At 37.6% G+C, this 22,047-nt stretch overlaps 1 protein-coding gene across 1 annotated transcript; it reads left to right on the forward strand.

The window, feature by feature from the left end:
• Window positions 1-4,880: 4,880 nt before the first annotated feature.
• LOC124270795 (keratin-associated protein 19-2-like) lies at window positions 4,881-15,023 on the forward strand. The gene is made up of 2 exons (XM_046705836.1): window positions 4,881-5,030; window positions 14,529-15,023. The coding sequence occupies exons 1-2, from the start codon at window positions 4,881-4,883 to the stop codon at window positions 15,021-15,023; spliced, it is 645 nt and encodes a 214-aa protein (XP_046561792.1).
• The last annotated feature ends 7,024 nt before the right edge of the window (window positions 15,024-22,047 follow it).

Below are 22,047 nucleotides of genomic sequence, written 5' to 3' on the forward strand. Positions count from 1 at the left end.
TATAAGACTTATTCAGGGCTTCAGACAGACTGGAGTCACCGTAGACAGACCAAGAAGTGGACGTCGACGCATCACAACGCCAGCTGAAGATAGGTACCTCCATCATTAAGGAAGGAGGGTAACGTTTCTTTTGGCGTTTAGTGTACATCTCAGAACATATTATCATTACCATCACTAAAATAACCGTTACAAAATTAAGACCATTCAGGATTTTGCTTTGGTTTGGTATATTTCATGTGACTTGGTGACTGGTATGTTGTCCTTTATGGGAAATGTGCTTAGTTGTCACATAGACGCTTCAGCTGATACCATTTCATCATGTCAATACCACCATTGATTGACTGCTTGCTTGATTGTTGTTTATTGCAACTCAACAATATTCCAGCTATATGTCGTCGGTCTGTAAATATTCACGTCTGGACCAGACAATCCAGTGATCAACAACATGCGCATCGATATACGCAACTGGGATACGATGAGTGTAAGGATGAGTTGCGGGTGCTGTCTAGTATGAGTGTCCACAAAGGGTTAAGATCGGGGCTAATTCAATCGTGGGATATGTCAGGGGGTGCTTAACAAAGTTGTGTACATTTTGATTTGTAAAGAAGTAAGAATAAAGGTAAGAAATCATTTTTTATATTTTCCTAACAGCATTTACACCGTATTTATCAATAGAAACTGGTTAAGATATTTTGTTATGTTTTCTGTGGAGGGCGTCCTAACTAAATCTCTGAAAAAGAAAAGTGCCCCTATATGATATTACATGGGACATTACAAGACGTTACGGGTAAAGACAGAAGCAGTGCAACAAATCGACATACCTACATGCCTGTCGGTCAACAAAATTTCTTTGATCAAGTCCTTACCGTATATATATATGTGTGATCTATATATTAGGAACCTCATTACGTGTCTACCACCCAGCTAACAGTATCTCGTTGTCACAACGTTATGCTTTCCCTGTTACAACGTTATTCTTTGGAGTCCTATTTACTTTGTCACATCATTGTGGCCTGACGTTGTGATAAGTCATTTGTACGTCGCCACAAGGTTGAAGTTATTGGATGCTAACGCATTGACGTTGTCTTACGTTCTATTTTACGTTAATAGTTGAATAGTTTTCCTAGTAGTGAACAGTACACAAGAAACAAAGCAGAAATTCACTTCAATGTTTATCCGTCAATGTGCATGTTGATTTGGCCGTGTGTTTGCTGAAACTGTAGCTGAATAGTGAAGAAAGAATCTCAAAGTGAAAAGTTGTACAGAAAACTCCATTCTGACACCAGGTTATAAGAAACGTTGCTATAACTTTGTGAGGAGCCCAAAGCATAACGTTTCCTCAACGTAAATTTGACAGCTCGGAAGCCTACAATCACCGGCCACGGTAAAGATATACTGTGATATATAGTAGATAAGACACAAATAAAGTTATTTCTTTTACTGAAAGATTTCTAAATATAATTCGCGAGATCAATATTTTGTATATGCGAATGAAGAGACTTAGTCACAACGGGAGCTACTTTGCGACAGTTGATGCCCCGGAAATAGACAAACACGATTTGCACGTGCGTATTTGACGCCTCACAACTTGTACAGCCAGTCGTCATTCTATAAATTAAACCAGCCTGGAAGACGGAGGTTAAAAGAAGTGTTCAATATATCGATTGACTGTCCAACCACAGTCATGTTAAGCAATGAACTATTTCTTTGTTATGGGTCACGTTCCACTAAACGACACTATTGCAAGACAGTCGTAAGTGTCCATAAGGTGTCCTCCCATTACGCAGACAGCCAGTTCGCAGACACCTTAAAACAACAACATTTACGGTTCAGTGAACAGGTTATCTACTACCTGTTACCTACACATTATATTGGAATAATCCAAATAAAAACACAGGAACAAACTGAAGCTATATTATTTATTTTGAAAAATGGATGAAAAGACAGTTAATTTCATAAACATTTCTAGTCTAACGGGAGTCGGCATCATCATATTGAAAACATTAGCATATCTATTAGAAATTGCGACACTGTTGTATCATATAAATCAAATAAAGACAAATGTGAACCTAAATATTATTCATATGGAATAAAGCAGTTATATGTTTTGCACACAATATTAAGACATATGACGAGTGCACTTAATTACGATTTATTTAGAATAAATATTTAAAATATGACGCATCATGTCAATGTGGCCATGGATGTGAGAATGTTTTTCATTACTTCCTTGAATGTCCATTGTATACTACTCAAAGACATAAACTGTTACAATCTTTAGAAAGTATTGTTAAAATTAGAACACTGATTGGTATTAATCGTATCTTACATGGCAATGCAGATGTCTCATTTACTGCAAATCAGAATGTTTTCAAATATGTACATATCTATATCTCTCCAACAAAACTTTTCTCAATTAACTTCTGTCGTACATATGCTATTATTGGGAGGGGGCTTTTCTATCAATAAACATAATCAAACCTCTCAGTGACAAACCTGTTTTTATATTCGATAGTAATTGATAGTAAAATCAATTTTGAGGAGAGATATCATTTATCATTTAATCACAACAAAGTTCTATTTACCCACAATCAAACTTCTCAGTGACAAGCCTGTTTCAGGCTCACCCTGCTCTACTCACTGGACAGTGGACTGTTCCATTATACCCATAGGTGTTACTCTAATTATCCTTCTAGTTCAGTGTCTGCCAATTGGGTGTCTGTCAAATGGGAGATAACCGTCCATAACAAGCATATAAAAGGTTAAGGGAGATCGCCTAAGGGCAGAGCATATATTGCCACAAAGCAATCAGCATATTCTAGTAGGAGATGAAAGACATCTACACTAATTGTTAGCGAAAGGTACACTATCTTAAGAATAATGAAGCGTACAGCTTTATAGACAACAACTTTGTTTACTGCTGTTAGCAACTTTTCGATGCAGATTCTTACGCCGTCATCAAGCACTATATCCAAATGGAATTAATCAATTATATTTGTGTATTGACATTTGACTTCTCTTATCATAGAAAATTGAATATTGACAATTACAGTCCGTTTGATTTCATTTGAGACCGATGAATTGCTTACTAACACAAAGTATAATGATTGCAACAAGGTCACATGAAATCGGCAGACCAACTCTGATGATTTGACTCCCGAATATAAAAGATTAACAAGCGATCATTATTTTGTTGTCACTTTTAGAGGGTGGGGACATGCTGGTAGATGAGCCAGGTAATCAATAAGCGAGTATAGTGCAATTTCAATTCACACGTGCAACTCGCAAAATTTGGTTTTGTTGCAGTTATTATAGTTTGTGCTAGTGAGCAAGTCATCGATCTCAAATGAAATCAGCTGGACTGTACTGATTAACGTTATTGTATTTAAAGGAACGCCTACTGCTGTCACGTTAGGTTTTTAACATGAATCAATTTAACGTCCCTTGGTGGCATCAGGATCCACTGATGTACATTTAGGGGGAAGAGGATGGATGTAGGTAGGGGTGGTTATAGTCAGCGAATGCTCACTTTTCCTAAATCCGCATCCACAGAAGGTGCGCCATGCCCTTTATGTGTTTTGCAGAATAAAATATGGCTGCTGCATTTCATATACACTGTACAGCAGTGGTGCTACGTTTTGGGGAAAATACGGTATCCATAATCAAATTACAAATGCTGCATTTTATTCAAATTAGACTTTCAAGAGCCTGAAATGTACATAAAAAAGTAATATCATGAAATATTCATTCACAGAGTTGACAGTGAGGTCAGATTTCCTCCCCTTATGAATATGTACGTAACATATACAGATGATATAAGTAGAAGCTGGAAAATAGTATGCTATAAGCCTAACAACTATGATTTCTTTGTTTAGGTATCTGAAGTGCCCATCTTAAGCCACGTCCTCTGCGTAGCAAAGACAAGAAACCCGGCCCTGTGCTTGTCCGTGAATTTAACTTCCCACGTTCATACTTGTACACGTACATGCACGTGTATATAACCATTATCATATGTGGTTTTGGTTACGAAATTGAAGATTAGATGACATATAGCGTGACAGCTAAATATGTATGTAACTGTACATTTTACATAGTGAGTGAGTATAGTTTTACGCCGCACTCAGCAATATTCCAGCTATATGGCGGCGGTCTGTAAATATCGATTCTGGAACAGATAATCCAGTGATCAACAGCATGAGCATCCATCTGCGCATTTGGGAATCGATGACATGTGACAACCAAGTCAGCAAGCCTGACCGCCCGATCCCGTTAGTCGCCTCCTACGACAAACATGGGTTACTGAAGATCAATATTCTAACCTGGACCTTCACGGATCTTTTACATAGTATTATCTATAGTTTGTCTTTCATCTTTGATCTTGATATCCTTACTTTTATAAGCCTTTGAGGTAGCTATCTATCACTGTTTTAATGCTTCTTTTCAAGCACCAATCTGACAAGTCGGTTAAGACTTAAGATGAAAACAAGATCTATATCAAGACACGAAGCTTTGAAATCCGCTTTTTATATGTTTACGTCCAACAAAATATATTGGTAAAAATCTAAAGATCATATGTACATCACTGTGTGTGTGTGTGTGTGTGTGTGTGTGTCTTTGTGTGAATGGATGGGTGAATCGATGGATGTAATCATATGTATGTAAGCATGTGTGTCTCTGTGTGTGTGTCTCTCTCTCTCTCTCTCTCTCTCTGTGTGTGTGTGTGTGTGTGTGTGTGTGTGCTATATGGTCGGGGTGACTGCGTCTTTTGACCGGTAATTCATCAACTTTCAACATTTTAAAAGAATCATTTATTATCAATAAAGTAACAAAAAGTGCTTCAACAGTGTTCATGGATAACGTACTGTAGGTCGATACAGTCAATGGTAAACACCTCCGAATCTACCAAAGCCCACACCAAGAAGGCTATTGCCAAAGCCTCGATGACCATAACCGTTCCCATGGAGACCAAATCCATTCAGACCGCTGATTCCGTTGTAACTGTTGTAGCCATGTCCATTATTGTAGCCAAGGTAACCGTTGCCAATCACACCCAAACCGAATCTATTGAAACCAAAGCCTGTGTTGATTCTCTGTCCTCCAGTGAGACCCAAACCTCCATTGAAGCCAATGCCGAGTAACCCTGGCCCCACGGCAAGGACGGATGAACTCAACATGGCGAAGACAATGAGCGTGACCTGGAACAATAGATATGAGTGAGTGAGTGAGCTGAGTGAGTGAGCTGTGAGTGAGTGAGTGAGTTTGGGTGGTTGGGTGAGAGTGAGTGAGTGAGTGAGTAAGTGAGAGAGCCGCAGTCAACAATACCCATGCTATATGACTGAGCCTTGTAAATACTGGAATGTTGATTAGACCAACACGTGGTTGAGCAATGTCCACTTGGTCAGGGCAGGATCACATGCAAACAACGATGTCACAGAGTCAATCCAACACCTATCCAATATATTTGCTTCACATATCCTGAGTCCATAAGATTCGGGTCTGAACCAGACAGTCCAGAAAACAACCTGAACCAGACAGTCCACCTGATCGCCCGGCTTGTTATAAAAAACCTTCGTAATTAGGATCCATTACCAAAGACTGCAATTTATCATACCATCTTTCCCCACAAAAATGTGTCAATATATTTTATTAAATCTACAAATATAGTATTTATATTGATACTATCAACTATGACTCCAATGGGACACCAGTGATACAATTCAATCATGTCATTACCTTCTTCATTGTGTGATGGTGCGCTGTAAGACTGCTTCTAGGCTGGTCTTAAGGGCTCAGGTAAAGAAATAAAGGCCCGAACATCTGTTATATACAATACGTTCAGCTATATATACAATAAATATCACTGGCAGGACCAGTGAATATGGTAATGATTGATTGTCGTAAAACTTGATTCGAGTTTAGACTTAATTCAAGTTCATGACCACCATTTGACCCAGGTATGTCGACCGATCCATATATTAAACTGTGCTCTCTCCTAAATGTTTAAAATTTCACTCTGTTGAAGGATTGAATTCAGAATGACATAAACTGAAACCAACAGCCATCATGTCCTCATCAACCATGTTTTACAGAAACAAATTTTCTTTTTCTTTGAAGATTGATGTCGGGTGTGTTTACAGGCAGGCCATGTGAAGAATTGCATTTTCAAAATCAAAACCAAAGTGTATTCTCAGGCTATGTACTGTTTGTTTAATTTCCACTAGCCAAGCTCAAGTGTTGATTGTTCGTTTTCCTTGTTTGAGTTACAGCAGTTTCAATGTGGAAATTGTTTTGAAGTGATGTTATATTTACAGGTACACATTAAATTGAGTGAGTGAGTTTGGTTTTACGCCGCCTTTAGCAATATTCCAGCAATATCACCTGGTGGTTAAAGCGTCCGCTTGTCACGCCGAAAACCCGGGTTTGATTTTCCACATGGGTACAATGTGTGAAGCCAATCTCTGGTGTCCCCCACCGTGACATTGCTGGAATATTACTTAAAGCGGCGTAAAACCATATTCACTCACTCACTAAAGAAAAAATAAGGGGGGATACGTTTAACGTAGAGTTGCAATGATAATTTCACATCGGTATTAATGCTTTGTTTATAACTTAAGATTTACTTTAAGACACGTTCTCTCTTGCACGCTGATCTGGCCTTTTTATGAAGTGGAATAATGAAGTATCTGAAAAATGGTGGACTGCTAATTTACCATCAGAGGCAAATGAAAAAAACTATGGCAGAGTATCAGCAATATGCAATGAAGACAAAATTGCCACAGGGTCCCACTGTTTAGTCTGTTAGAGCTCATTTGGTTCTGGACACCATTTGGCGAACTTAGGATCTCTCTGTTTAGTATGGTCATATCGTCTTACTTGTGCTATTCCGGCTCATACACCGGCAGCAATGAAATGATATCGTCGATAAGAAAACGGTGCAAAACACATATTATTCTTTTGTGTGAGCAACACTCGAGCTGTTTGAGTTTACTTTTCGTTTGATGTACATCTTTGATATTTCGTTTGATGTAAGATGTATGGCTTGGATTGTTTTTGGATGTCACCAGAGCTCAGTCTCAAACGACAGCGGAGTCCCCTATTGATCATAAAATAATGCCATCAGACATTTTATCTATCTTTTGTACATCAATGTTTTTAGCACTGCAATAGTCATACGATGCAGAATTCTCGACACAAATTTATCAGAACGAACTTCAAATGTTTGGCCGTTTTTAAGTCAATATTTGTTTTAATGAGCGCTCACATATAGGCACGAGTCACAAATATAGTATTGCTTTCCATCAATATTCTATTGCTATGATAAACATGACGATCAGGATGACGGACACTGAGTTCTGTCTCACTTAACAGCCTGGGTGATAATTGATTCATCCATTGGCAGTTTGGTAACTATGGTAACTATTTGCTTTAATTGCTGGCTTGAACCTACACGTGGAATGACAATCTGATATTTTGACAAATGAATCCGTTCACATGTAGCTGGAGTAAGTCTCCTTTCATGATGACTGAAACATGTTCTTTTACATTAAGGGGATTTGGAATAAAATAGGCCACTGAAGATAGTCAAGGCTGGGTATTCATGTGCACTTAAGTTTTATGCTAAGTGTCATTTTACGTCTGCTTCCTGTACTAAACAAGTATGAAATATCGCCAGTTTAGAACAACATGGTAATGTAAAAGCAAATCGTTTAGAAACTAACATTTGTGCATGAATGCTTGCTATTTTCTAAATGTTATAATGTTATCTAAATAAAATCAATGTTAGATCTTCTTCTGTACACCATCTCTCATAAGATAATGCAGCGAGAAGGTACATCCATCTGGAGAAAATGTAATTTTCCTCGGCTAATGTTCGTGTGTTTTACTCTTTTTTTATGCCGTCTCTGGCAATATTCCAGAAATTGCAAGACATAAAACAAGAATTTTCCGTATATTGCTCCCCTGAGGGGAATCGAACCCGAGTCTTCTACTTTACGATGAAGAAGTTTAATATGAAATGTCACAGCAACGAATATATCAGTCAGGTAAAGAACATTCAGTCGGCTTTTCTCTCATGTAACTAACTTTTCCTTGTGTCTGGCAGAGAGTAATTTCTATTTCCTCAGAACCTTAATAACCACTAATAGTCACCTAATATACCATGCTTACTGAATTTCTTCTTTTGATTAATGGCATCGAGCAATGTTAAACAGTGACAACAATGCCTTCACACATAGATAACTGTCAAACGACGACAACAATATGTATGAAAATAGAAATACAGTAGTCTTAATTTTAAATGAACTATACCCTTACCCTATACTTCGACACAACACACAAGCACGTACTTGCACGTGCCTTTTGTACGAACATTTGCTTTTGTACAATTTTCAAGCAAGTATTTGCTTCCATTCAGAACAATATCTCAGGAGTGAGTGAGTTAAATATTTGCTATGTAGACAGAACAAGTGTGAGTGAGGTGAGTTGAGTGCGAGTGAGTGAGAGTGGGAGAGGTAGGTGAGTGAGTGAGTGAGAGTGAGTGAGTGAGTGAGTGAATAGTCTACAAACCGGGAAGTGTATCCAATGGCAATGGTGTGGAAAAGACAACACATGATGCTTTGGACATGCTGGACCCTTCGTCGGAGGAAATGTCTTCGGAGGGGCTGGTTCAATTATCGGCGGGCATGGGGTAGCTGGAGCTTTTGGAGGCTTTGGAGGACGTGGTCTTATTGGAGGACATGGTTTCGCTGGTCTGTCTGGAGGCCGTCGGCTCGTTGGAGGACGCTGATCCTTCTTTGGTCATCACTAAACCAACAAACATAGTAGTGTGCTTCAAGAATCCCATGGGTTGAAGTATGTAAAATAAAAAATCTTTCATGTCATATGAGCTATTTCGTCTCTTTTATCTTTCCGGAGGTGGAGGGCAAGCTTAGTGTTGGTTCGTCACGCCAAAGGCCCCGTTTCGATATTTACCAAGGGCAATTGCGGTTGGAAAATTGCATAATACTGTGTGATACTTTTTTCAATCTAACTCACTGAAGCCTTAACACATGTTGATGCTCTGTTTATACTCTAGACAATAGGGTAGATATATGGTTGTAGCGTTTGCTCGTCACCTCAAAGACACGAGTTCGACACCCTACATGCACATGGGTAAAATGTGTAAAGCCCATTACTGGAGCTAAAGGTGCATACACTGGCGTAAAACCCAACTCACTCACTCACTCTACAGTGTAGTTAGACTCACTATCTCAACATTTGCTGTTTAGTGGAAATCATTTTCAAAACCCGTAAGAGTAATCTTCAAATGGCTTGGTAATTGAATTGAATTGAGTGATTCCAAGGTCTAATACTTCTACTTTAAACATAATGATTCATGAGCTCATTTTGGACTTACGCGTTAAGGAATGGAGGAAGGAAAACACAAAATTACATCGTGGTCGTGTTAATGTCTTAAACGGGATTGGGAATATAGTCAATACATATCATACTTCGAAAGGAAATACAACTATTATGTTAAACATGATATTAACACTGTGTCCATATAGCATAACACATAACGTATTTTAAACACAGCATTGCTAATATCACACTGTACATCATGCCCGAGTCTTCTAAATTGAAATACTATAAAACGAAAGGGATGCCAAAAAAACACAAGTCATGTACATGTTTTCAAATATGCTAGTTTCGGATGCGCCGTGTTCGTTTGTAAGGAACTGTAATCAACACGGCAGAACAGACATTAAGCAGCCATTGGGCTTATGCCAAAACAAGGGCAAAAAGAAAAGATGCACCTCATTGTCTTTCGCTGTGGGTGAAACAATTTTAAGTTAAAATCCAAATTGTGATACACATTATTACTGCATTTAACAATAAGCTCAGGTATCATCAAACATGCTCAGTCAACGAAGATTTCAAAGAGTGTCATGCGACTCTTGATCAAACGTGGTTAGATAATAACATCATTCAAGGCCCTAGTGAAGCATTCAAAAGGTTTAATGGAAGACATAGGAACAACATTTGACGCCAAATTATGTCCGATACAAATCCAAATTGACTTGCAGTCGCATATGTACAATGTGCCTTTCTTAGGATTGCAAGAAGCTTACGTACAATCATGGTTTCGGATCGTGTTTGCCATGTACATGAGATGATCCATGTTTCAAGCTCGTTCTTCATGCCCATTATCATTACACATAGACATTTTTGAATGTCCCTGTGAATCAGATTATTAAGACTTAACATATACAAACTTTCCTCATCAATATTTATTTGTTGTTATAGTCACTTGTTGTCATAGATTATATTCATATTTAAACACTTCACACGTTGCAACAATCTACATAAAAGACAAGAGACACATAAACAAAAATAGACAATTATGTATATATGTTTTTGTAGATGCAGCTATGCACTAAGCAAAGATTTAGCATTTATAGGTCTCCGTTACTGTAATATCCAGAGGTTTTATCAAAGAACATCAACAACAATACAAGTTCTACCACTATTCACATCATGTTCACAATCCCTATGTAAACTACGTCGTATATTCACTTGTCTCAAACCGAGTGAGTGAGTTTAGTTTTACGCCGCACCCAGCAATATTCCAGCCATATGAATACCTATATCGTACTCATATGAAGGAAATGGATCAGTGGTAATTCACACTATGACCTATCCCGTGCCAGTCATAGGCTTCGACTCTTGATTTTCGAAGATTTTGATATCCATATATGAAAGAATGTAAAATAGGATATCAGTGAAAATGCTTTGGCAGTGACACAAGCATGTTCAAAAAAGTGTTAACAAATAGAAATAACATGCACAAGGATTCGCATGAATGCTGAAGGTGGCGTTCCTCATCTAGATCTGTAGGGATGAACTGAAGGGTCTGTGGGCGCCTTTACACATTAAGATCACGACACAGTAATCACTTGAGCAATAGCTATAGGTTTCTACGCGTCTCACAAAGTGAAAGTAATAAATATTCATGGTCCACCATCAGTTTTATCGTGGCCTAAATTTAAAATAATCCCTGAATATAAATTATTTGCGAGCATGCATCGACGATATTTAATCAGGGTTCTATCTAATGTGATCACCACTGAGAAAGATTCAAAGAGTACATTTTAACTTCACTGTCAGATATCCCAGCAACAGAAGGAACGGGAGAAGTGTTTAGTATGACAATTGCCCATCACACCCTTGGCAAAGTAAATTACCCAGCATGACTCCATACACCTGAATCCTTTTCATTCATGGATTCTTACTCATGTTGTATGGGTCAATTAAATATAAATAGTCTCAGTGTTATTTCCTAACATGGTTAGTCACCTCAGGGTAACGAATACTGCAAATACATTTGTCACGTCATCTCATAATCAGTTGCATTTTGTTATATCTCTTGTTGTTGTTTTTATAATTCTGTTATTTAAATATTCGAAACACATAATTCTCCGTTAAATTGCTTGTCCAATGAACAGTTCGTCGTTGTCGTTTTCAATACAGCAAAACATTTCATAATGTATCAGACTTGTTGACAATGTATATTTTGTGTCACCGCACCTGGTACTTCGTCGCCTTTTCTCATAATATTAATCACTGAGTATCGGACCTTAATTATTTGCACGGATTGTGGAATGTTAAGTAAACCAATGTGCAAATAAAAATCCACTCATTCGGGATTTCCATGTACGTCAGGTAACACTGCGATCATGACAGAATAAACCAGGTACAGAGTATTTCAGAAAGAAAATTATTGTACAGGTTATGGTTTGTTGTATATTGATATACGGGCACACTATCAACACTGTCAGGCATGTCGGTTTCCCTTAGTCTTCCATTCACGTTTTCAGCTGGAAGAGAAGGTGAAAGGTTCTCAGATTCAGACTGAAAGGCTTTAGAAGAAGCTTGTCGAAGATGAGAATGGAATGAGTCTGATGGATCATATGTGTGCTAGATAAACACCGGGGTTAATAAGAGGCATATTAACATAGTAACTGAAGTCTCAATATATTAAAGTAGTGAAGTAAAAAAAAAGTATCAACAATTGTACCAAATTCATTCAATGTTTATTTCTTCTTTTGGGGGACAATTCACAGGTTGCCATTATATTTTATTTTTATTTTTTCATTTAATTATTATTATTATTATTTTTTATTTATTTATTTTTTTTTGGGGGGATGGGGGGTTCACAATGTTGCTCACTGCTAAGCCTCATTTTATTTTAAGTTCATTGTGATAAGGATTGCATCCACTTCACTCCCTGTCTCCCTTCTCTCAGTAGGTGTGCGAATCGCTTCATTGTATTCGTTATTTATATTAGTCTTTAGTCTATCTAAGAATCATGAATAAACGCAAACAGTGTGTAAGAGTGGCAATTGATGAGCGGCGAAATCTTATCTTCACATTCGTTATATTCAACATTTATTAAAACGTACCACAGTTCGAAAAGCAAAATCCACAGTTTCATTGATTCAAACCTCTTTTTCGAACATTAGTCTAACATTATCTAAACCAAAGACCATATAAAATCTTATTATCTGGTTTCTGTCTGTCTCTGTCTCACTGTCTCTCTGTCTCTCTGTCTCTCTGTCTGTGATTAGATATATCAGCCTTTAATCACGTTTTATTACACCCTAAACCACGTCAGACCTGAAAATTTAATGACATCTATTAAATCTACACACAAAATAAAACTTCTTTGATGAGCATTAAGAAGTTCAGGTGATGAAGAATGATGATAATTTTATGGATATACAACTTCTGTATTCTGTGATAGGTGACGTTTCAATATAGATTCTAAAGCCATTGTCAAGTGTGGTCTTTATTTGAATAAGCACACAAACAAACAAAGACAAGCTGTACAATTTCTCTTGCGAAAAATACACTGAAATTCATTACTTATTTCACTTTATTCAGTAATACAAGATGATAGTAAGTTTTTATATACGTATCATTTAATTTTGTCTTATCTCTGTTTCATGTCATGTGGCAGACTCAGGTTCATTAAAAAGAATCTGACATCCGTACAATATACGTAATGGCGTTTTCTTGAAATAAGAAGAAAACAAATTAATATCTCCTCCAGGGACACAATTTGAAAGACATTGATTTTTATTTGCACCACATACGTCAGTTTATGAATACATCAACAACCAACAATCTCTAAGGGAAAATGTATACAATTTCTGACCATCAAAGTAAGTACTATTCATTTGCATTCTTGACGTGCATCCATATTTTGGTGGATTTGCATTAAATGTCTCCTAAACCAGGAAATACCACAAGCGCGTATCAAATACCTTTCAGTGAATCGTCTATATACATGTATTTTAATACACACTGTGTCGTGAAATAATTGGAACATTGACAATACCGCTCAAATGGCTTTAATAGCAAATAAGGTTGGTGCTTTATGAAAATTGTGTTTTATTCTCCGAAATGGATACGGGAAAGTGTTATCTTGTGACTGGCCAAATGACAATATGATAACCTTAGAGATTGATAAATAGTTATATTGAAACTGTTAAAACAATAACGCTGTTTCTTATTTCAGTGGTGAAATCCACATTTGCCTGCATTCATCAAGTCATTGTTTGGTACATTCCGATTGACCATGTGAATAATAATGTAAGTAATTGTTCAAGCGGTCGTCGCTGATACGGTCACGTGGTACACAAATAACGGTATAACGGCGCGGAGTACCCACGTGATCCCTGAAGATAAGTATATATTGAGGCCACCTTAGAGTGACAGTGTCAGTCATCTCATTACTGGTGTATCGTCTCGTCAAGTCTGTTCATCATGAAGGTAATATAGATTTACATGGTTTCTTTATCTTATCTGGAACGCGTTTCTTGGTGGAATTTGGTGATTCTGAACATGACACTTATGTTTATGAAAACAACCGAATTATAAGATACATAAATCATACGTGAATCAGCTCAGTGGTGAAATATTGTTAAGTCGAGTGCTGTTTACTCTATACCATTCCCTGTGAAATGGCTCCGTCTCTTCTTGTTATGAACAGGAACATATCGATTGTCCCCAAAACGACATGTGTCATAGACCTATGGATATTGCAAATCAGACACGACAAAGGAGAGTAACGGTTTTCGTGAAATGAAAGGGAAGGCTGTAAATTGTTGTGTCTTATCTGCGATATGTATATGGATTAAATATGGATAATAGCCATACAAATGGACAAATGGTGATGAAGAGTCTATAGTTCTTTTCCCAAACAAGTTATAGAACTGTTTTTCATTTTCTGTATTTCCTTATCACAGAGTCTTGGATTACTAAAATGTTATTCACAGAAGCACATTACTGGTTTGTTTGGTGCTGATTCACATGAGGCAGTTTCGGATATTTAAAAATAATAATAACATAAGAACGGTATTCAAGGCTACTTGTCTGTCATGGTTTGATTCTAACATCTGTCAAACAGCATGACGACTATTGGACACATCATACCAACAAATTTTCCTCAATTGAGTTCTTTCAATTTCAACTACTTCTGGTTTCAGTTCGTCGTCGCTGTGTTGTCCGTCATGGTCTGCTCTGTCATGGCCCAGGTGCCTCTCCTTGGTAAAGGAGTTGGAACTTTCGGCGTTGGCTTCAACAATGGACATATTGCTGGTAAAGGCTATGGCTACAACCCATACAATAACTATGGCTATGGTGGATACGGTAACGGTAAAGGTGTTGGAAACGTTGGTGTTGTTGGTACAGGCTATGGCTACAACCCCTACAACAACAACTATGGGTACAACGGCTATGGCTACGGTAAAGGCGTTGGTAACGTTGGTGCCGGCAAAGCTTACGGTAACGACTATAACCCCTACAACTACAACAACAATGGCTACGGTAAAGGTGTTGCTGGTCACGGAGCTGGTCTTGTAGGACACGGACCTTTCGTTGGACACGGTCCCTTCAATGCTGGACACGGCCTTTACGGACATGATGGCAGCTTTGCTGGACAGGGACCTTTCGTCGGAAACGGTGTTTATGGACATGGTTGACTCTTCTTTGGTCATGGAGTTGCTGCTTCATTCATGCCAGTCCCTATTACTACCACTAGAGACATATGCGTACATGCTTTGTGTGTGAATGTTTTTATACTGTATTGATATTGTATTCTTTACATCAATAAAATGGATAAAATGTACCTAGCACATCCACGTATTGTGTTCAATCAACGTTAACTACTATATTGTGTCCGTACTGATCTAGATCTCAATGTTAATTACAATGTAATTTTCACTACGGTTCGAAGGAACTTACAGACTGAACGTGATGGAAAATCAATGCTTTAAGACTGAATATTTTAGAAGATCATTATCAACGATTAACACAAAAATCATAGAACTTCTCCTAATTATTTTATGCATCTGTTGCCATTCACAGCTACACACATTTACTTGTATGTAATATCTAGTATTGAGAAGAATGCTAAAATCCATTCCGTGTTTACAAGAATATGTTTGAAACTTTTGTATTAAGATCGACTTCCCCAGCCTCCGCTCCCACTCACGCACGCACGCGTCCACAGACACACGTGTGCATGCACATACAAGTGTTGATTGTGTTACATTTAGTAATGTTAACTGTTTCAAAACTGTTTCTCTGTCGAAGTGTGCTGAAGCAGTCTTGTGCTGAAACTATTCGCTTTTCGCGAAATCAAGGTTTGGGTGATATTTGATATTTTCATAGTATTACAATAACAAGTTGAGATTTAGCTGACAAACCTACATATCCATGGTCTATTAATCTTCACTATCACGTAACTGAGATTTAAGGCTCGCAGCGGGTGCTACTGGACATGTTTACACCAATCGCGAGTACCCGGTATCACTGATTTTCTGGGGTTGATTCACAGCTGTTTTGTTCTTAACCCCTGAAATCTGAGGATAGTCAAGACTGAATTGCATGTATGAACGGGACTTGGAGTACCACAAAATGTGAACGAACATCTACAAATACAATTATACAGGTTCAAAAACTATTCAAATCATTAATGGTTTGATCGGCATTCTAGAAGTTGGAATTCACATCATGCTCTCGGGACAATGAAGGATCAGTGGTAATTCACACTTAGACTTAGGCCTTCCCTGAGCATCAGTGTAATAGATCTCCAAATTAAAACCCTGAATGTAAATTATGTACGCATACATCGACGATATACAGTCAGTGTTTTATGTTATGTGTTTTTACGACTAAGGTGAAGTCAAAGCGTACATAATAGTCCGATATCCCAGCAACAGAAATACAACCCTTTCCTCATTCATAAGAAATATCTGCTAAAAGCATAGTCGATTGTTCAATTGTGACTGTATCATGAGCATATATTCGCTTCAGCAATATTACAGCTGTACTATGTTGTTTGTAAACAAACTGAGTCTGGATTAGACAATACAGTGATTGTCACCATGCGATACAGAGTACAGAGTATATGTTTATTAATCACTATGAAATAGTGATGATACCAGGTGTTCGCGAAGAGGTTGAGCGTATCCTGCCCCACCGGTGGCACCCGGCATAAACATATGCAAAGGCAACTGTTCACCTGAAATACCGTATGTCCTCCACAACCTTTTGAAAGCTTTACTGAGGCTTTGAAAGTAGTAACCTTGATCAAACAACTTCTGAGCAAGAGGGAGAACGGAACGTGAGAGTTGTTTAATATGTCCATTGCACTGCACACCCTTGGCAAAGAAAATGACCAGGAAAGACTCTAAACACCTGAATATGCGAAGAAAATGTAGACTACTTAAGTCATATTTCTGAGAAGGAAATCGAGATGGGTGAGTGGTTATTCACGCCAGGATACATGATTTGGGTCAAAATAACCAAAGAGAGTTGGCCTTCTCTGATGGATACCTATTCTGGTGCCATTCATTTCCATCAGTATGCAGCTTAGAGTCTCGGTTTAACATGGTTTTAATGCGAGTAAAATCCGAAATTAAAGAAATGGAAACACATGATAGTAGTGAAAATAATTTGCACTGACACGAGCAGGTTCAAACAAATGTTGGCAAACGGACACTCAGAAAGAACATGCACAAGGATCCGCATGAAAGTTGAATGTGAATTTCCTAATCTGGATTTGTGGGGATGACTGACTGACTGACTGAGTTTAGTTTTACGCCGCTTTTAGCAATATTCCAGCAACATCACGGCGGGGGGGACACCTGAAATGGGCTTCACACATTGTACCCATGTGGGGATTCGAACCCGGGTCTTCAGCGTGACGAGCGGACGCTTTAACCAATAGGCTACCCATCCGCCCTTGTGGGGATGAAATTAAGGGTTTGTGGTTCATCGCTTCTCAGTGATCACTTGAGCAATACGTACTTAAGAGTTTCACAAGAAGTGTTATATTCGATGACCACTTAGATGACTTCAAAGTGTATATTTTCCCTTTCCGATATCAGAGCAATAGATGGAACGTAGAAGTGCTTAATATATCCATTGCCCATTGGCAAAGAGAATAAAACAGCAAGACGTCAGACCCCCCGAATTTTCATTGGCTGCATTTAATAGGTCCTTCCATTCATGGATTCTTACTGATATGATATGGGTCAATGGACTCGACAGAGGAAAAGAAAACCTTAGCTAGTAAATTATTTCACTAACTTCAAGTAGGCATGAGACAGTTAAACTCGCTGGTTTGGGTAAATGCGTAATTACGAATCCAACGGAAACAAAATCTTATATGGACCACATGGGCCGTGTTGAAAGTGACACATAAACTGACTGTTTCCTTTGGTTTCTGCAATTATATAAACCACTTAATGCACTTAACCAATTTGGAAGGTATACTTTCATACTAAAGAACGTGTAAAGTTGCAACATGAACAGTATAAATCTTCCATCAAATGTAAAACACTTTTCAAGACTTGACTGTAAGTAAAATTAATAAACAGTTCAATAAACATAGTCTAAATGTTATTTCCTTTATATGCAATGATGCAAAAGTAATATGTTGTGAGTGTCGAAATTATAACAGCTTCAGTTCATACAAGTACCAAACAAAATGCTGCAAATCTCATAATTAGCGGTCTTTTGTAATGGTGTGTTTTGAAAGAATTCTGATATAGATATTCGAATGCTTATCGAAATTAACATAATAAAAATAAATAGATAAGTTATTCATTCCATGTTTTTTTATTTGTTGAATTCACACTGTTGCCATTCGGGTGCAACAGCTAGGCCCGTAGCTAAACTTCATTAGACTCCAGTGGGGATAAATTAAATTCTTTCACTTTTAAGAGATTACCAAAGTGATTGCATCCACTTCATTCCCTGTATCCATAAACTCATTAGGTTGTGAATGACTTTATTGTATTCGTGAATTACGTTAACCTTCAATCTGTTCTCAAGAACCATGCATAAACGCATGAATTGGGTGACAGGGGCGACTGAGGAGTTGACAGCAGAACAGAAATTAAGTTCATCAGAAACACTGTAAAATCATTTGGTTTACTTTTGCTTTAACATATGAATATATTGAAAATACGAGTATGCATGCATAGAAATCGAATGTAAAGGAATAATGTTTTCAATCGTGATCAATGTAATTTATTCGTTTATTCGTGATCCTGTTCATTGTTATATGTGTAGCACAGCCGATATGTCAGCCTTAATTCTATATGAGCGACAATATACACTGCCATGAATTAATGAATTATGCTCTAAACGCTTGTAATTGTTTAAAATAAAATGCATACAATATTTGCAAAGCTTTACCATCACTTGTGAAAGAGTTGAAAATGTCATGACATCTATAATTAGTCAACACTGAAACTTCAGTATCCCTTCGTACTGCTGTTGGAGCCGAGTCTTTATCAGGAGGGTTTCGTAAAGTGTTATAGATTATATTCATATTTAAACACTTCACACGTTGCAACAATCTAATAAAGAGAAGAGACACATAAACAAAGATTATGTATACATGATTTTGTACATGCAGTTATATATTTTATAACTAAGTAAAGAATTAGTATTTATAGGTCTTCGTCACGTTTCACCAATACCGTCAACAGCAATACAAGGTCTACCACTATTCACATCGGTTACGGCCTAATCCGTCGAATTTTGAACAGTGAGCAGTGCCGATCAGACGCATCATGCTTGAGTGGTTCTGTGCTGATCGGTCGAATTTCAGACCGTGTTAACACACTGGGAGAGTCTAAGTTCATTAATTAAGGGGTCGGCTTGTATTGGATTAGACTACATGTTTTCTTAAATAGTTTCGCTTCCACTGTGTGCCAAGCTTAGTTTCAGCAAACGTATTTCTCCATTTGACATTATCGTCAACAATTTCAGGACAGACATACAAAGTGAAGGCTTCCACTGGATATTGATTGGTGACTTTTCCATTCAGCTGGCAAATATTTCTCTGAGGTGTTCGAGCTAGTGGCATTGGGTCCCTGAACCACTGTCCTCCATCACGGCTGTAATACCTGTCAGGAGCTTGTATTTGTACATCAGTCTCATTGTCAGAGATGAAGTAGCGTCATCCTCTTGGTCACAGTCGGAATCTGTGCTTTCAGATCCTTCAGATGGTTGATAATCTTCATCAGATCCACCATCACTTTCATCAGAGTAATCACCACCAAGCTCCCTTTGCATAAGTTCAAAAAAGTTTTGTTAATCCATTTAGAATGTGCTCTAGGCACACAAGTTAGAAGACCCGAAAAAAGGTTAATGAATCTGATTGCCTTCAGCAATTCTAAATGCTGGTCAAAGATATTATATATTCACAATATTTATAGCCATGGAGTCGGTTTGGCCCCCCCGTCCATAAGACAAGGGTTAATGCATCAATTTCAATTTTCTGCAAAGTACAAAATTAAAGAGAGTCCAAACATAAATATATTGCATCAATTTCTCATTGTATCATATAAGTAGGCGAGGATAAGTACAAAAGTACAAAAAAATGGGTCAAACCATCCAACACCCCTCGCGTCTTTTTCTTGGTATGATCCAATGTTTCGATAATTAATTAATAGTTAAGATCACAGTGCTCATCTGTCGAATGCATTTTACTACTTTGAAATCAGAAATTCGACGGATCACATTCACATAATGTTCACAGTCACTATGTAAACTACGTCGTATATTCGCTTATCTCAAACTAAGTGAGTGAGTTTAGTTTTACGCCGCACTCAGCAATATTCCATCTATAAGAACACTTAAAGCGTATTCATGTGAAGGAAATGTAAATTGATCAGTGGTAATTCACATGTTAGCAAATACAAATAACATGCAAGAGGATTCGCATGAATGCTCAAGGTGGCGTTCCTCATCTAGATCTGTTCTGATGAATTGAAGGGTCTGTGGTCACTTTTACACATTGACATCACGCCACAGTAATCACTTGAGCAATACGTTTCTACGCGTCTCACAACGTGAAAGTAATAAATATTCATGGTCTACCATCAGTTTTATAGTTGCCCAAATTGAAAATAATCCCAGAATATAAATTATTTACGAGCCTACATCGACGATATTTAATCAAGTTTCTATTTAATCTGATCACCACAAGGATATTCAAAGAGTACATTTAACTTCACTGTCCGATATCCCAGTAACAGAAGGAACGGGATAAGTGTTTAGTGTGCCCATTGCCCATCACGCCCTTGGCAAAGTAAATTACCCTGCATGACTCCATACACCTGAATCCTTTTCATTCATGGATTCTTACTCACATGGTATGGGTCAATGGATTCTACACGGGAAGGCAAACCTTAGATCGTAAATCATTGCACTAACTTTAATGTAGACTTGAAACATTAAAACTCACTGTTACGGTTAATTGCGTAATTGTATACTCAAAGTTAACACTAATTTTTAAGTGATACATAAACTGACTGTTTCGGTAATCATATAATGCACGCAATGTATACTTTAGATTGATCTAATAACGCTTGTGAAGTAATAGAAGTAAACGTGAAAGAAATTAATGCAGAACATATATTCAGAATATATGATCATTCAAATAATTCGTGTCTTTACCTCCATAGCAATTATACTGCAGTTGCAAATATCCTACAATGTATTGGACGAAGAAGAATAAAGGAAACCTCTTTGGAATATATACTTTAATACTAAGGCAAAGGGTGCAACAGTATAAAGAAAACTAAAACAACTTTCCGGAAGCTCGGAGTCGCAACAGTTATAATTCTCCCAGCAATGACTAAAACAATTTTGTTTTTAAATTTCGACACATTGTGCCCATTTTCAATACAGCAAAACGTTTCATAATGTATCAGAATAGATATTAATCACTGAGTATCGGACCTTGATTATTTGCACGGATTGGGAATGTCAAGTTAGTCAATGTCGTGCCATATCCATTTATTCCGGCGTGACGAGTACGAACGCTCATTAGCCACTAGGCTAGCAATCACCCACGTCAGGCCGACCATGACAGAATAAATTAGGTTGAAGAGTATTTTAAGAGAAAATTATTGAATAGGTTATGGTTATTGTATATTGATATACGGTCACACTTTTAACACTGTCAGGCATGTCGGTTTCCCTTAGTCTTTACATTCACGTTTTCAGCTGGAAGAGACGATGAAAGGTTCTCAGATTCAGGCTCAAAGGCTTTAGAAGAAGCTTGTTGAAGAGGAGAATGGAACGAGACTGATGAGTAATTTGGGTCAAATGTGCGCTACATAAACACAGGGGTTAATAGGAGGCATATTCACGTATTTACTATAGTCTCAGTTTAAGACAAGTAGTGAAATGAAAACAAAAAGTGATAACTATATTTGAAAAATAATTATGAAAAAATACCTTATTCATTCATTGTTTTGGGGTTTTTTTTCGAATTCACAATGTTGCAATTCGTGTGAGATAGTTAGGCCCGCCGCTAAGCTTCTTAAGCCTCATGTAGGGATCAATTAATTTTCATTTGAACTTCAATGGTGCATAAAATTGTCATAAGGATTGCATCCACCTCATTCCCCGTATCTCTTATCTCAGTATTGTGTGCGAATCGCTTTATTGTATTCGTAATTAATATTAGTCTTTAAT

This window comes from Haliotis rubra, unplaced genomic scaffold (genome assembly GCF_003918875.1).
Source record: "Haliotis rubra isolate DU_JTF1 unplaced genomic scaffold, ASM391887v1 Scf155, whole genome shotgun sequence".
Lineage (NCBI taxonomy): Eukaryota > Metazoa > Mollusca > Gastropoda > Lepetellida > Haliotidae > Haliotis > Haliotis rubra.